The sequence below is a fragment of the Hydra vulgaris genome, chromosome 13 (genome assembly GCF_038396675.1).
Source record: "Hydra vulgaris chromosome 13, alternate assembly HydraT2T_AEP".
Taxonomy (NCBI): domain Eukaryota; kingdom Metazoa; phylum Cnidaria; class Hydrozoa; order Anthoathecata; family Hydridae; genus Hydra; species Hydra vulgaris.
Window position 1 is genome coordinate 1,866,169 of NC_088932.1, and position 15,339 is coordinate 1,881,507.

General features: G+C 30.0%; 2 protein-coding genes across 3 annotated transcripts in view; both read right to left on the reverse strand.

Moving 5' to 3' along the window:
* LOC136089524 (uncharacterized) lies at nt 1–774 on the reverse strand. The gene has a single exon (XM_065815574.1). It carries the CDS (start codon nt 772–774, stop codon nt 1–3), a length of 774 nt encoding a protein of 257 aa, XP_065671646.1.
* Nucleotides 775–11,731: 10,957 nt separating this feature from the next.
* LOC100197148 (polycystin-1-like protein 2) overlaps nt 11,732–15,339 on the reverse strand; it is a 212,699-nt gene continuing 209,091 nt past the window's right edge. For both annotated transcript variants that reach the window (XM_065816396.1, XM_065816397.1), the window contains exon 39: nt 11,732–12,993. In XM_065816396.1, the coding sequence (XP_065672468.1) occupies nt 12,710–12,993 (284 nt within the window). In that variant the 3' untranslated portion in view covers nt 11,732–12,709. The remainder of the gene's footprint in view (nt 12,994–15,339) is intronic.

Consider the following 15,339-nt stretch of genomic DNA (forward strand, 5'->3'; position numbering starts at 1 on the left):
TTAAACTAGCAGCTGAGAAATTCCCCGAGTCTTTACGCGATATTCTTCTTTTAAAACTGCGTTTAACCATCCCACGGTGCTCTTGCTATCGCTGTATACTGTGAGTTCTTTTATATCCCATTTACTGGCTAAATTTAACCCTTGAAGTATCGAATCTAGTTCACTTATATTAATATGGTGCGTATCACTCGTTGGTCGTAGCCATGCTGCATCTTCAATAACGATTCCTCCAATTAGAAGAACTACACCCAGTCCTATGGACGATGCATCACAGTAAAGCTCAGCTTTTCCATTCACTGGTACCAGCCATTTCCCACCAACCGAGTCCTCTTTTTCCAAACAGTGAAGCAACTCATTCATTTTTTCTTTGCAATCTTCAGAAACATACTCATTCCATGGACTATTTCCAGCTAATCGTTTGATGTATGAAGCTTGTAAACGCAAACTTCCTGCCACCGGGTAATGTCCAATAAGTTTACCTAAATTGCTAAAAAGCTGTGATCGTGTGACTGCATTTGAAGATTCGAATTGTACTACATTGTCCCGCTTCCATATCAATTCCCCATTTTTATTTCGTTCGACTCTCAATCCTAAAACACGTCCTTTTTCTAGCTCTTCTGGAGGTTTACACTGTAACCCAAATTTCTCAAGATGCTTCGCTACATTTTCAGCTGTTTCTACACTTTCATCGACAAATATATCATCAATGTAATTATCACATGCTTTCTTCACAGTAGAACTCATATTGAGCACGTGACGAAGAATTGTAGTCATTATTGTTGGAGCCACGTTGATGCCAAAACACATTCTGGTGAAACAATACCGTTCCCCATTTATAATCACAGTTTGATATGGCTACAGTTTTTTGTCAATGTGAATTTGAAGGTAGGCTTTCTTGATTAATTCACCAACTTTAATAGAACAAATTATTGATTGTTAGGTCAATCCGGTTCTGACCGGAATTACAATATTACAGGCTGGAATTTATTTTTTACTTTTTTTTTTAAGATATGTGACACAGACTGTGTAAATTAAATCAAAACATCATAGTCGTACAGGGCAATGAAGAACTATAGGTAAACCTAGGTAAAAAAGTTCTTAACAAACCAGGTACAAAATTCTTAACAAACACAATGTAATTTTAGGTAAAGCTACAGTTAAGCGATCTTAAATAAATTTTTTTTGCTTGTTGCGCTCTCGTCAATGGAGGCTTTTTAAACATTTGGAATTTTAATTAATAAAATAATTAAAAAAAAAGATTGCTGCCTTATGCCAAACCCTTACTTAATGTAGCAGTACTTTTTTGTAGCAGCAAGCTATAAGATAGTCAACATAGCAACACACTCTTGCAGCAATAGGCTATAAGATAATCGATGTAGCAGCTTTCCCTTTTTTCAAAAGGCTATAAAATAGTTGATGTATATACTAAAGTAATAATAATTCTTTATGTTTATATTAAAAAGTCACCTATTTGAGCAAGTCTACACAAGAAGGCCTAACATGCTTGAAAGTAAAATTATTTTAGACGGTTTAACTGTAGCTTTGTCTCATTTTATTTGTAGTAATCACTTATGTAAGGATTTCTAAAAGTTTAAGAGTATTGTGGTGCAAAAAGTGTTGCTATCCAGTTTTTAGCAACAAACGAGCTCTTTTTCCATCAAAAATGTTACCTGCCTCTGAGAATAGTCTCATTTTTAATGTTTCTTAACTTTTAAATAGTTAAAAAGTATAAGATGCCTAATACAGTAAATATTTCAATTTAACCTAAATGTAAAAGTATCTGAGTGGCCTAGTATAACAATGGGAAATAATTTTTCATATATTCTTAATAAAAAATATTTTGATTCGGAATATATTGGCAAATATAAGGACCAAAAAGCATTTTCATTTTTCGATAGTGGTTTTGTAGGCCCAATAATGCACTTCAGGTTTAAAAAAAATGTTTTATTCGCATATTTTGAAGTGTGTGGTTCGCAAAAAATTCACAAAAAAAGAAAGCTTTGGATTGCCTTTTGTAATAATGATATTCTTTATGCTTGGTGTTCGTGTATGGCTGGAGCTTTTGAAGTTTGTAATCATGTCATTGCCACCCTTAATAAAATGGAATATGCTAATAACAAAGGTTGGTGTAATCCAACATGAACAGAACAAGCTTGTGTCTGGAATAAGTCTTCTAGAAAAGATATAAAACCGTGATTAATAACTGACCTAGTTGTTAGAAAAAAAATTGCAAATAATGAAAAAAATAATAATAATAATAAGGAAAACACTAGGATGGAAGCATTGCAAGAATTCGATCCAAGAATCGAAAGTCATCGTGAATTTAATGAACATTCATTTGAAACTTTTTTAAACAACATTCATATATCTGAGCCTTCTGCTGTAATATTTAAATCAAATATTAAAAAATCTGATGAAAATATTGTAAGTAATCCTGATCTTGAAAAGCTATCATTTGAAATACTTTTAGACCATCCTAACGCTGATGAGTCAACATTAGGCAAAATATTATTAGAAAAAATGGTTTTAACACATGAAACAATTAAAAACGTGGAATATAATACAAGAGATCAAGCTAAAAGCAATACCTGGTTTCAAATGAGAAAGGGGAGGGTAACTGCATCCAAACATCACAGAATATATACCAAAGTTAATACTCTTTCTAGAAATACAAGTTCTAAAAAGCCTAAAACAACTCCTCTTGTTGCTGAGATTTTATACCCTCATAAAAAAACATTTGTTACTGCTTCTATCAAATGGGGAATTGATCATGAGCAAGATGCTATAAAAAAATTTTATGCAGAGCATGTATTAAATCACACTGGTTTAAAAATTGAAAAAGTGGTCTCTTTATTTTGTATGACAGACCTTACATTGCTTGCTCCCCAGATGGATTTATGGTATGCAAATGTCATGGTAGAATGTGTTTAGAAGTTAAATGTCCTTTTAAAATTTTTAATAAAACAATCAAAGAAGGAGCTAGTGAATGTAATTTCTTTACAATAAAAAATGATCAAATAACATTAAATAAGTGTCATAAATATTACACACAGATTAATTCCCAAATGGCAATTACAAATTGCAAGTCAGCATATTTTATTGTTTGGACGCTTAAGGACTTATATGTTGAAGTAATCGAATTTGATCAAGAGCTCTGGGATACGGTGAAAATAAATTTAGATATTTTTTTCAAAACATATGTTTCTCCAGCATTATTACTAATAAAATCTATAACATTCTGTGGAAAATGCGATAAATTTATACTCGAAGATCCAGAAATCAATGTTAAAGAATTAAATGAATTTAGCAGTATTCAATGTGAAGTATGTTGCACTTGGTTTCACTGTTCATGTCAAAATTTAAAAAAAGAAGACTATGAGTTAATAGCAGATCTAGACTGGGTTTGTTGCATGTGCTCAATGTCTAGTTTATGTTTAGCTTAAATCTTCAAGAGTTGTAGATAAATATGTTGTTTTTATTTACATTTTTTTGAATCTTTTTGCATTTTCAAAAGATTTTCAAAAAAAAGTTTTTTCGGGGCTGGTTCGGTTTAAAAAAAACAACTAATTTTTTACACATCTTTCAAACCCTAGTTGATATAAACTCATGTTATAATAATAACCTAAAGTTTGGACAGTGGAACATTATATTATACAATTAAAAAAACTGTTTAGTAAACTAAATTTGTTTAATGAACTATTTAGAAACTAATGGTTTTCTCAAGTTTGATATAGCAGCACATACGCGTAGTATATTATTCATGATAGGTAGGTATAGTAATGGCTGTGTTAATTTTAAAATACGGAAATGTTTTATCCTTTTTATTGCTTGCTCCACATAAATACGTACATTAGCAATGTTTGATGTTTCTCGAACTTCTTCTTTTGACATTTGAATTTCTTTAACAGCACTTGGAGGTATACAAAGAGTTCACTGTTTATATGCAAGGTCTGTCCTTATTTTAAAGCCACGATCTGCCATAACTTGGTCATAGGGCTCAAGTATATCAAGAAAACCACTATTTCTGACAATAAAAATGTCAGAGGCACGTCCACCATAAAGGGGAGACTATTAAAAATTTGACTGTTGCATGATGTTTATAGTCACTCCACATACAAGCTTGAACATCAAGAGCACTTGATGTTTCAAAAAATATTTCAGAACAATCTATAATTGTTCTCACTTTTGGATATAATCGCATAAAACAGTTTGGCATAGTTGCTCGAATTGTATACTGGCTAGGCCACAAGATTAGACTGTCCAATTCTTTAGATAACAATATTACCCATGTAATAATAATTTGGGAAACTGTTCCAGCTGATATACAAAAGCGGAAAGCTAAATCTTCAATTAAAAGACCCAAACGTAATCTCATCATAACTAAAAGAAATTCCTGTTCAAGTGAGATTTTTCTTTTAGGTCCGCTTTTTCTCATAGGAAATAAGTTATCGCTAATAGTATAATCTTCTGATAAGTGTAGCTGCTCGACGGATTTAACACTGGACATGGTTTTTCGTAATCGATTTGTTCTCTTATTTCCATCCCAGTATTTCATAACTGCTGCTTTGTGCTTGACATAATTGAAAACACTTTGAAACATTTTTGCATTTTGTAAACCTGTAAAAGTCGATACATCTGAGTCCCTAGTAATATGACAAAACTGTAAAGCAGTATATGTTGATAATAGAGTAGGCTCTATATTATTTTTAACACTGTAGCCTGCTTTATTTTTAGACAAAATTGGATTTACAGTGTCTTTTTCTTTGGGAGAGGCGGGTGGGTGTAATTATTCTTTGAAAGAGTCGGAGATGTGTAATAATTCTGCTGCAACTGCATCGCCACTAACATATGGAGTTATTTCGAACGATATTAAGCTTTCTTCGTCTGAAGAAACAATCATAAGATCTGACAACTCTTCAGCTGTAAGTGTATCCGAGTTAGAGTTAATAGATTCAATCATTTTTGACGAAACAGGTTTTACAATAGATGTTGTTCTGATTTTTGGAGGAGGTCTTGATTGTTTTTTTTCCGGAGTACATTGAACATTCATGGTGTATGTCAAAAAGAGTGTTGGGTTCGGATTTTCATAAGTGGGCATGCCATTGACAAAACGATTAGAGCAGATTTTAAAATGTTTAGGTATAACAAAGTGTTTTCGCCCTTTAGAAACTGCATGAATCCATGATTTTCCTGTTTTTCCATCAACAGGCAATTTGTGGAAACATAATTTTCCAGATTTAACGTTACTATGTATTTCGTAACGCTCTGGATAACGTTTATCGTTATTGCAAATACCAACTACACAGCGATCATTAACCATAATGTTTTTTTAACTGAGATAGTAAACAGTAAAAACTTAGTAAGGAACACAACATGATAATAAATATTCAAACAAAAAGATTAAAACTTAATTAAAGGTTAAGAGAATAACCAAAGTTATATTATACAGAATCATTTTTAAACAATAAGAAAGCAAATAAATTCTTTGCAAAAACTCACTGCTTTAATAAGAATAATTTTTTGGTTTGTATCTTTTTCTATTTTATTGAGTTAAAAGTATAAATAAAATATTCTTTACTAAATTTTTTTCGACTTTTATTTTATTTGTGTTTATTTTTGTAAACGTATATCATTTTTAAAATTACACACCTGATGTATTTTTTCTTATTTGTTATTTACCTGATGTATTATTTCTTATCTTTTTCTTATGGGGCATTCCACATCAAGTGGACCCACCAATCTGACATTACCGACTTGGATTTTGATGAAAATTGGCTCACATGTTGGGCATATGGACAGAAGAAAAACATGTAAATTTTTTTGACTTAGGTCAATTATTTTCTGAGATATGACCTTTCAAAGTTTTGACCTTTTCACTTGACCTTGGTTATATAAAACGTCATAACTTTTTTGCTATTATACTTAAAAAGTTGATTTTGGTGGCAAACAGAAGCTCTTGCATAGACGAACAACTTTGTGTCTATACAAAAAAGTGATAAGTTCAATAAAAAAAAAGTTATTGGTCATTTGGTCATTTGACCTTTGACCCTGGTCGATGGCAAAGGTCAAAAGTCATATTTTTTTTTTTACAGATTGCTTTTTTTATTGTGGATGTCCCATGAAAAAATCTTTTTGGGATTCCCATAAACAGCTTTTAGAATAATATTAAAGTATAAGTAGGTTCTTAAAATTTAATATTTAAATACCTTAAAATTATACAGTATTTTATTGAATGTAGGCCCTAGGTTATATAATATATATATGTAAATATATATATATATATATATATATATATATATATATATATATATATATATATATATATATATATATATATATGTATATATATATATATATATATATATATATATATATATATATAAATTTATATATATATATATATATATATATATATATATATATATATATATATATATATATATATATATATATATATATATATATATATATATATATATATATATATATATATATATATATATATATATATATGTAAATTATGTTAGTTTATTTTACAAATAGAGTGCTCAATGTTCTTAAAGAACAGAGCAATAATAAATTAGTAAAAAACACTTATCTAACTTTAATCTTCGACTTGAAGATAAAAGTTAGATAAGTGTTTTTTACTAATTTATATATATATATATATATATATATATATATATATATATATATATATATATATATATATATATATATATATATATACATAGTTGAAAAGTAACAAAAATGCTTTATTTAGCAGTTTTAGCTACATAGCAGTACAGTACTGAATGCAGTATAATATTTACACCATTACCATTGCAATACACATTTGCTAAAAAAAAATTAAAAAAGCTATAATAGTTAACGATGATGCAAGTTAAGTGCTTTGGTTGCTCCTTCAGACTCTTTAGAAGTAATGAAGTATGACCAACCAGTTGTAGTTTTGGGTTCAACTGCTAGCAAAAGATCATTCAAACCAACGGTAAAAATATCTGAAGGATCTCTGAAGGAGAAAAGTTGACTTGGACCATGAGGGTGAAGAAAGTTCATGGTTACTTCTTTTTTTTTCTGGATTGCTTTCAAACACACAACGTATCTACCAATGCTCATCATACTCTACAACCATGTAGCCAGTAATTGAACTGAAGTTGAGCTGGCAAACGTTCTGTGATGTAATTTTTTCAATTCTAGACACAGAACTGGAACTATAATCTTGTACTTGAAGTTCATTCGTGGGTAATGGTTTAAAGCAATGAAGTTTTTGGGTACCAGGAATCGTTTTAGCATTCGAAAATCTTTCCTTTAATATTGTGGATTCGATTTGCCAATCATTTGCAGTGAGGTATTCAAAGGAAATTTCATGGATATTTTCTCTAGCAAAAGTATATAATTGATAAGTGGTCATTATTTGGTCATCGTATGGACGTTGTAAGCTTGCTTTTGCTGCTTCACGTTTAACAGTCCCTCCAACTCCATCACAAGGGCCCTTACCATGACTTGTGGCAAAGAAATGCCATTCGGCTGGAATACCAAAATCCTCTTTGTGATAGCACAGATTTATGAAATTCTTGCAGTTTTTGTATTGTGCTGCACAGCCATCACTAAAATATGTTATTTTTAATACCTTAAATTTCACTTTTAAAAAATTAATTAGTTTACGCTGAAAAAGATGAACTGCAATTGTGTCATGAGTATTACATTCCAAAAGCAGCACATAACTTCCATGACATAAATTTCCTTCATATTTTATTTAATAAAAAACAAAAGGATGTAAAGTTGCTTGATTATTTGTCCAATGATATCCCTGTGCTGCATCTTGTATAATAAATGCATAATTTTCTGAAAAATCACCGATAACCAAAAATTCTCCATCTGATAAACTATTTTTCTTCCAGTCTAAACATTTTGTCTGGTCTTGAGCAATAAAATCATGCCTAGTAAGTGTTTTCAAACTCCCTAAAAATCTTTCAATAAATTCATCAGTGGACTGTATAAAGGTTTGAAGCTGGGACCTATTTATTGTAGTCCACTGTTTATACTCAATTTCTTCAACTCCTTTAATTTCGAAGCATTGCAACAGCCGTTCCTTTAGCATAGCAACTCCAGGGCAATTTTTACACTCGCCAAGAGGACATGCTTGTAAGGAAGGATTTCATTGGATTTTTGCGAAAGCATGTTTGTAGTTCTTAATAGGGGTTTCTAGTTCGTCTTCTAGTTGTAAATCATTCATATGTGATCCGACTATAATGGGTTTAACATTTTGATGAATGGTACATACACACACAGTGAGTACCACTTGCTCCTGCAAAGACACATTCTTTTGGACGTAGCTCTGTAAACTTCGAAAACCCAATTCTGATATTTGGATACTTTTCTGAAAATAAATGATAAACTTCCTTCAAATTACTTAAAACTAATCTTTTCTGAATATGTTTTCTTTCCCCATTTTCCATAACAGATAGAAAATCTTTTTTTCCAGGCATTACACGGCTAACAATGTCAGAGTAATAAAACTCTTTTACCATATCTTTCACATGTACAGGTAGTGATTTCCCTTTTTTCGGGTTAGGGGTTGATAAAACACCTTTGGTTATTAAAACTTCTTTTGCTTGAGATACGAGTCGATGCGAACAATTAAATTCTCTCATCACTTTTCGATTACTCCATTGAGCAGCAAATATTGTCAAAATCATGATCTTTTCACTCTTACTTTGTGTTGATTTATACTTATCCTGAAACACTTTAACAATGTCATCAGCACATGTGTTGGAAACTTTTTTTTTAGTTGCTTCGTATTCATCATCCTCTAAAGTATCAATTGCATCTGAATTAGTAGATAAAAGGTCTAACTTCCTTTTTACAAGTTTTTTAAGCTTTTTCTTTTTCTCCGGAATATAACTTTTAACAGTTTGTAACTTGCGTTCATCCAAAGGTGACTCACCCAATAACGACAAGGATTTATTAAAAATAGAAATTTCTACTTCCTGGCACTGATAATTTTTATCTCCCTTGTCACTACAAATATCTTGAGATCTGGAACTGCCTTGAGAATCTGACTCTATTTTACAATTTGCAGAGTTTTTATCATCACATAATCATATTTCGGAAGGTAAGCCAGTGATCCTCTTTCGGCAATTATCACATAATTTTGCTTCAGCCATAAGTTTTGAGGGATACATAGCTACTTGCCGACTAGTAGCTACCCTCAAGGTTTTATATTGTTTTTTCTTATGGTGTTGGAAAGGATCATAACAACAGTGTTGTCTCTTCTTTAACTCTTTTACTTGTGCTTGAAATGCCATTTTTAATCTAAATTTAATTTGAAAGTTGCTAAAAACTAATTCCTAAGTTGTCTTTTGATGACTAATTCAATGGAAATGAATTGATAACTTTAATGTAAATATATATAGCTTTAAGCCTAATATAATTTAATACTGACTTAGTATGTATTTATAGTACTAGTAATTAAATCACAACCTAGAAAATAAAAGAAAAAAAAGGAAATAATTAATAATATATATTTACAATAGGCTATTTACAGAAAATGACCTCAAAATATCGCATTTGTACGGCCGACAAATATTAAATTTTTAGAACCTACTTATACTTTAAAATTATTCCCAAAGCTGTTTATGGGAATCCCAAAAAGATTTTTTCATGGGACATCCACAATAAAAAAAGCAATCTGTAAAAAAAAAAAATTATGACTTTTGACCTTTGCCATCGACCAAAGGTCAAATGACCAAATGACCAATATTTTTTTTTATTGAACTTATCACTTTTTTGTATAGACACAAAGTTGTTCGTCTATGCAAGAGCTTCTGTTTGCCACCAAAATCAACTTCCTAAGTATAATAGCAAAAAAGTTATGACGTTTTAAATAACCAAGGTCAAGTGAAAAGGTCAAAACTTTGAAAGGTCATATCTCAGAAAATAATTGACCTAAGTCAAAAAAATTTACATGTTTTTCTTCTGTCCATATGCCCAACATGTGAGCCAAAATTCATCAAAATCCGAGTCGGTGATGTTGAATTTGACCAAAAATTGGTTCCACTTGACGTGGAATGCCCCTTATATGTTTATTATTGGTTTGTTTACATTTTTGCCCTCCCGAGAAAAACATTGCATCACGTGATTCATAATAGCCGCTTAATTACGAAATCTTCTATTACAAATAATGTATTCTCATTTACATACTACGATTTCTTAATTACAACTTTTGTTTTTCAAATTACATATTGTGATTTCTTATCTTTATATTGTTGGGTTTCTCAATTACATTTTAAAATTTCTTAAATACATGTTGTATTTCTTAATTTCATATCGCGACTTCTAAATTACATGTTGTATTTCTTAATTACATCTTACTTTTCTTAATTACAACTTTCAAGTTCTCATTTACATCTTGAAAAGGTGTAGTTGCAATTTTGTTCTCATTAAATTTATTATTACACTAAAGTGCTTTGAATAAACTAGTATTTAAAATTATTGATTGCTAATTTTGTGTGTGTTTTAGTTTTACTATTTTGTATTCTCCGATACCATAATATATTGATGATGCGTTAGTAATTGAAGTATTAAGTTCTTTAGGTTGATTTCTTAGTTGATACATAAGGCACCTTTCTGTTTCAGTCATATCAACGTTAAAATAGACACCATTAATTTTTGTTTTCATAGTATGCAGTTTTCAGCAATACATCTTAATAGCTTTAGTATTAATTTATCTTTAAAGCTTCAGTATTAACATAATTGTGTTTATTTTATTTCGGTTAAACTTTTTTTTTATTATAAAATACATCATAATTTATTATTATTTTTTTTTTATTCGCTTAACTGTTTCATTAACAATAGTATTGACGATGTAAATGTAATTATACCACTTGAACATAAGAGTTTTTAAAATGCAATTTATGCCAAAAAACTATAATTAGAATATTTTGGGCATTTTTCGGGGACACGTAAAAAATGTTGTTTTGTTGTTCGAGTCAGTTTAATCCAAACACATTTCCACGAGTTAGAACTGTTTAACAAATCATTATTATTTCAAAAATATAAACAGAATTCAATTATATATCAGAAAAAAATTGACATAGGTGGTTAATTTACAGTTAGATTTTCAGACCAATACTTTTTTAAATAGCAAATAAAATTATATCTCCGTTTTTCGGTACTTCTTGCATAAACTTTAAAAAAATATGTATGATTTATTTACGCATATAATTTCAAATTATTTGGGTATGCAGCATGTTACTGCTGGTTATAGATTTTAATTTGTTTTTGTTTATAATAATGCATAAAACTCGGCATTTTACAGTTATCACATTTGGGGTTGAGGGACACAAGTTTTTAGGTTTTTTGTTCCAAAGTTCTATCCACCGGAATAATCTTAGTTTAAAGTTCGTACTATGCCCGAGAGTTAAGATATCTCAAACTCCAAAATGCGTCGCAACTGCATCGACTGATGCGATGGTAGGGAAGGCGAAATATAATCAAGTCTTTATTGTTTGATTTTAGTTTCTCATGGTTACGCATAATTATTAATGAAAACATCAAAGCTTTTTGACGACTTTATATGTACTTGCTTTCAACTGTAACCCAATTAACTTTGATATTCTCAATTGGTTTTGTTTTCAATGCAGATTATTGATAATCTAAGAAGTCACAATGGAGTATTTTTTAGATTTCAAGTGTTTAATCCCTGGTTTTTAAGAAAAATAAACAAGTAGCGGCAACCAACAAAATAATTAAAAATTAAAAAAACTTTCAGTATTTTTCATTAATACAATTGTTAAATATGTGCTAAAAATTGTTACACAAAATTAAAGTGCTTCTTGAAATGATAAAAAAACAAATAAACAAACGTTTTCGCAATGATAGTTTATGTCGCAAAGCGTAAAGTGTTTTATAAAACTTAACGTGAAGCAATAAAGGCGAGATGTTACGTATACGTAGGTTTGCTGACAGAGATTTTTTCAAATAAATCGAACAATTGTATTAAAAATGCAGAATAGTAACAGAAAGACTGGGCCTAAAATTATTGTTGATATTATATCAAAAAAAATTAATTTTTACTTTGGTTTGCTTTTAACGGAGGAGGCGATGTTTTAACGTTTACTAACAAATGTTGCAAAATATTCAACTAATCCTTAATGATTTCCAAAAACTTTGAAACTCGAAACGGAAGGATGATAAACGAGAAAGGATGAAAATTATGTTAAAACCATTACTTATTAAATGTGTTAAGTTAAAATCTTATATATTTATATTCAGCAAAACAGAAATACAAATTAAAAATGTTTATAACTTACCATTGCACTTGTTTACAAATCTAACAGTAACCTGAGATTTGTAATTTATTATTTTAAAATGTCCCGTATAAAGAAGTCCAAAGCTTAATTTTTTAGTCAGACGTAAAACAGGTTAAATTTAATTTTTTTCAAAAAAATGTGAGTATATTAAATCCATTTACTTACATAAACTTATTTTTGGGGTAAAAAGTAGATTGCCCCGGAAATGCGTCTCGTTTCCGGGACTATCCCAGTCATTACGAGAGACGGTTAGAAACTCTACATATACGTAACACAATGTGCTAAACAATTGCCACATCGCATTTTATTTAATATTGAAATTATTTCATTCAATCATTTCTTAGCTTCAACAAATTTCATCCAATCATTTTTTAGCTTCTACAAACTTCATTCAATTATTTTTTAGCTTGTACGAATTTACGTTTATACAAAATATGTAAGCAATCAATAAATTTTTCTTCCATTTTGTTCATGTACTTGTCGTCTTCTTGTTCTATAACAATTTCATAAGGAACTTCATAGGCGAACCAGGTCATGCTGTAAATTTCTGATAAATGCAACGAGTCTTGCCTCGATGGTGCATTGGGATAATCAAAGTTATCAGATCTTTGTTGTGCAATATCCAACCCTAACGGCAGCAAGTTTGTTGAGTAATTTTTTGTATTCAATCCAAACCATGCTGAAATAAATAATAAAATATAGGATAAAATATTTACGTAAATGCGCGCTGTAAGCTTTGTCTGGACACTTTAATAAATATAATAATATAGAAATATGTAGAATTTGTTAAAATTTTTAATTTTTTTTTAAAAAGTTATAAATTCTAAAATTTAACTTTTTTTGTTTTGTTTTTAGGTAGGTTTTTTAAATATTACTAAAAAAACAACAACCTATGTTTGTCTTAACTATTTCAAGACAAAGAAAGGTTTCGAGTAATCATTTCTGTGAGAATTTGAGAGCACTGAGACTACTTTTGTTGTGTAACATTTTTAAAGGTAAAGATACCAAGAGATCCGAGTTTCGACTCCAGCACCAGCTTCTTTGTTTGTAAAAAATTTTTTTTGTATCCGTACTGTAAACAGAGTAAGTTTATAATAGCTTAACTTTGTAAGTTTATTAAAAGTTAGAAAAAAGAAAATAGCTTTAAAAATAAACTAGCTCTACAAAGAAGTTGACTCTAAAAAGAGGCTAGCTCTAAAATAAGATAACTTTAAAAATCAACATAAATGCTTTGGAGCAGTGGCGTCACTAGGAGCGTGCGGGCCGTATCGGATGACACCATCACGACCTGATACAGAGGTGTGTCACCAAACGAAGAGAATGCAAATTTGACATAACTGCTCATGCTCGTGTTAATTTATTTTTGCGGTTAACCCCTAACTAATAGTTATCAGGTTTTGATTTTTTGATGTTCTTTATTTTTTATTTTTGATGTTCTTTATTTTTATTTTTGATGTTCTTTATTTTTATTTTTGATGTTCTTTATTAATAACTTTGTTATTTCTTTATTTTTCAAACAAAAATCTTTCGTCATTCAAGAATAAAAGATTGTATTTCGTATGTTTTTTACAAAAGATTATTTTTCGTATGTCTTTCACAAAAATTGAAGACACTATAGTGTTTAGTCTCTGATTAGCTATAATGTTATCAGATTTTATTTCCTTGGGTTTGTTCACAAAACTTTTGATGTTTAATTTTCTTCAAGAATTCATATGTTTTATTACATTGATCTTCAAGCGTTGAAAGCCGCTATAGTCTTTAAAAGTGTCTTCAAGATGCTAAGAAGCAATTAGCGTTTGTTAGCTCATTAAATAATTTGTTCTATAAGCTAAAATTGATATTGATTCCATAAATGCTAGAAGTGTGCATTTTTCAATATAGCAAGTAGAGCCGGAAGTGGAAGCGTTTGATACAGAAACACAGGAAATAGCAGTGGATAAATATGAAACAGAAGTTGATGTTAAAAATGATTCTTGCCATGATACTGTAAATGTGACGATTAATCAAGTTAATAATAACGCGGTGTCTAGCGCATCTTAAGGTCACGGTAGTGATTTCTGATTGGTTGATTTTTTTTTCTTTTATCTAAAGAATGTGTGCCCAAAACAAAACCCTTAACCGAAATATATCCGCTCCACTGCACCTATCCCTAAATCAGTCGATGTATGTGCGCTCCTAAATTAATCAATATCATATATAAATCAGTCGATGTATGTAAATAATAAAAATCAATGTAACTTTCAATATAAAACAATAACAATAACTTTCAATAAAAAATAGTAAAAAAACATTAAAAAAAGTTTTACTAAGTGAAGGACTAGATCTCGGATCACCGAGGAAGATGAACTAATGAGATACCACAATGCTAAACGCACAATGAAAGTTTGTAGAAATATAACTTTCAAAATTAACCAATGATATTCGCAGCCGTGATTAAAATAACCCAACCAAACTTTACTACCGTGACTTTAAGATAAAAAAGTAAAGCAACGTTACTGTTGCGCTACACACATCGTAATAAAAAATATTGGAATATTTTATTTGTTGCTAATTTCTGAAATGTACCAGCTCCTGATCATTTCCGGGTAATCAAAATTATCAAAAAAAGAGGCTATTTTTTCAGAATAAGGATGGTTCAGTCAGTGTTTTGTCAATGCAAGGTGCAAAAGCTAAACAAGATGTGCACCAACTATAATAAAAAATGGATCTGCAAGAAGATGCCAAATAGTGAGAAAATATTAATATAAGCTATACTGCTTTTTCTGCAGACTCTTTTCTGTTAATATAACAGAAAAAACATCAAAATTTATCACTAGGTTTCAGAAGTGGTGGAAGCTTATCCTAAAATTTTATAATCATGAAATATCGGATAATCATCTACCATCTATGTAGCCTTGAAAAATGGAAAACGTTGGAAGCAGGACATGTACAAAATAATTGAAGTCGAAAGTATTGCTGTGATCAAAAGGGAGAGAAAAAAATGGAGGGATATTTTTCACAGGTTGCAAGATATCACTTTGTTTCT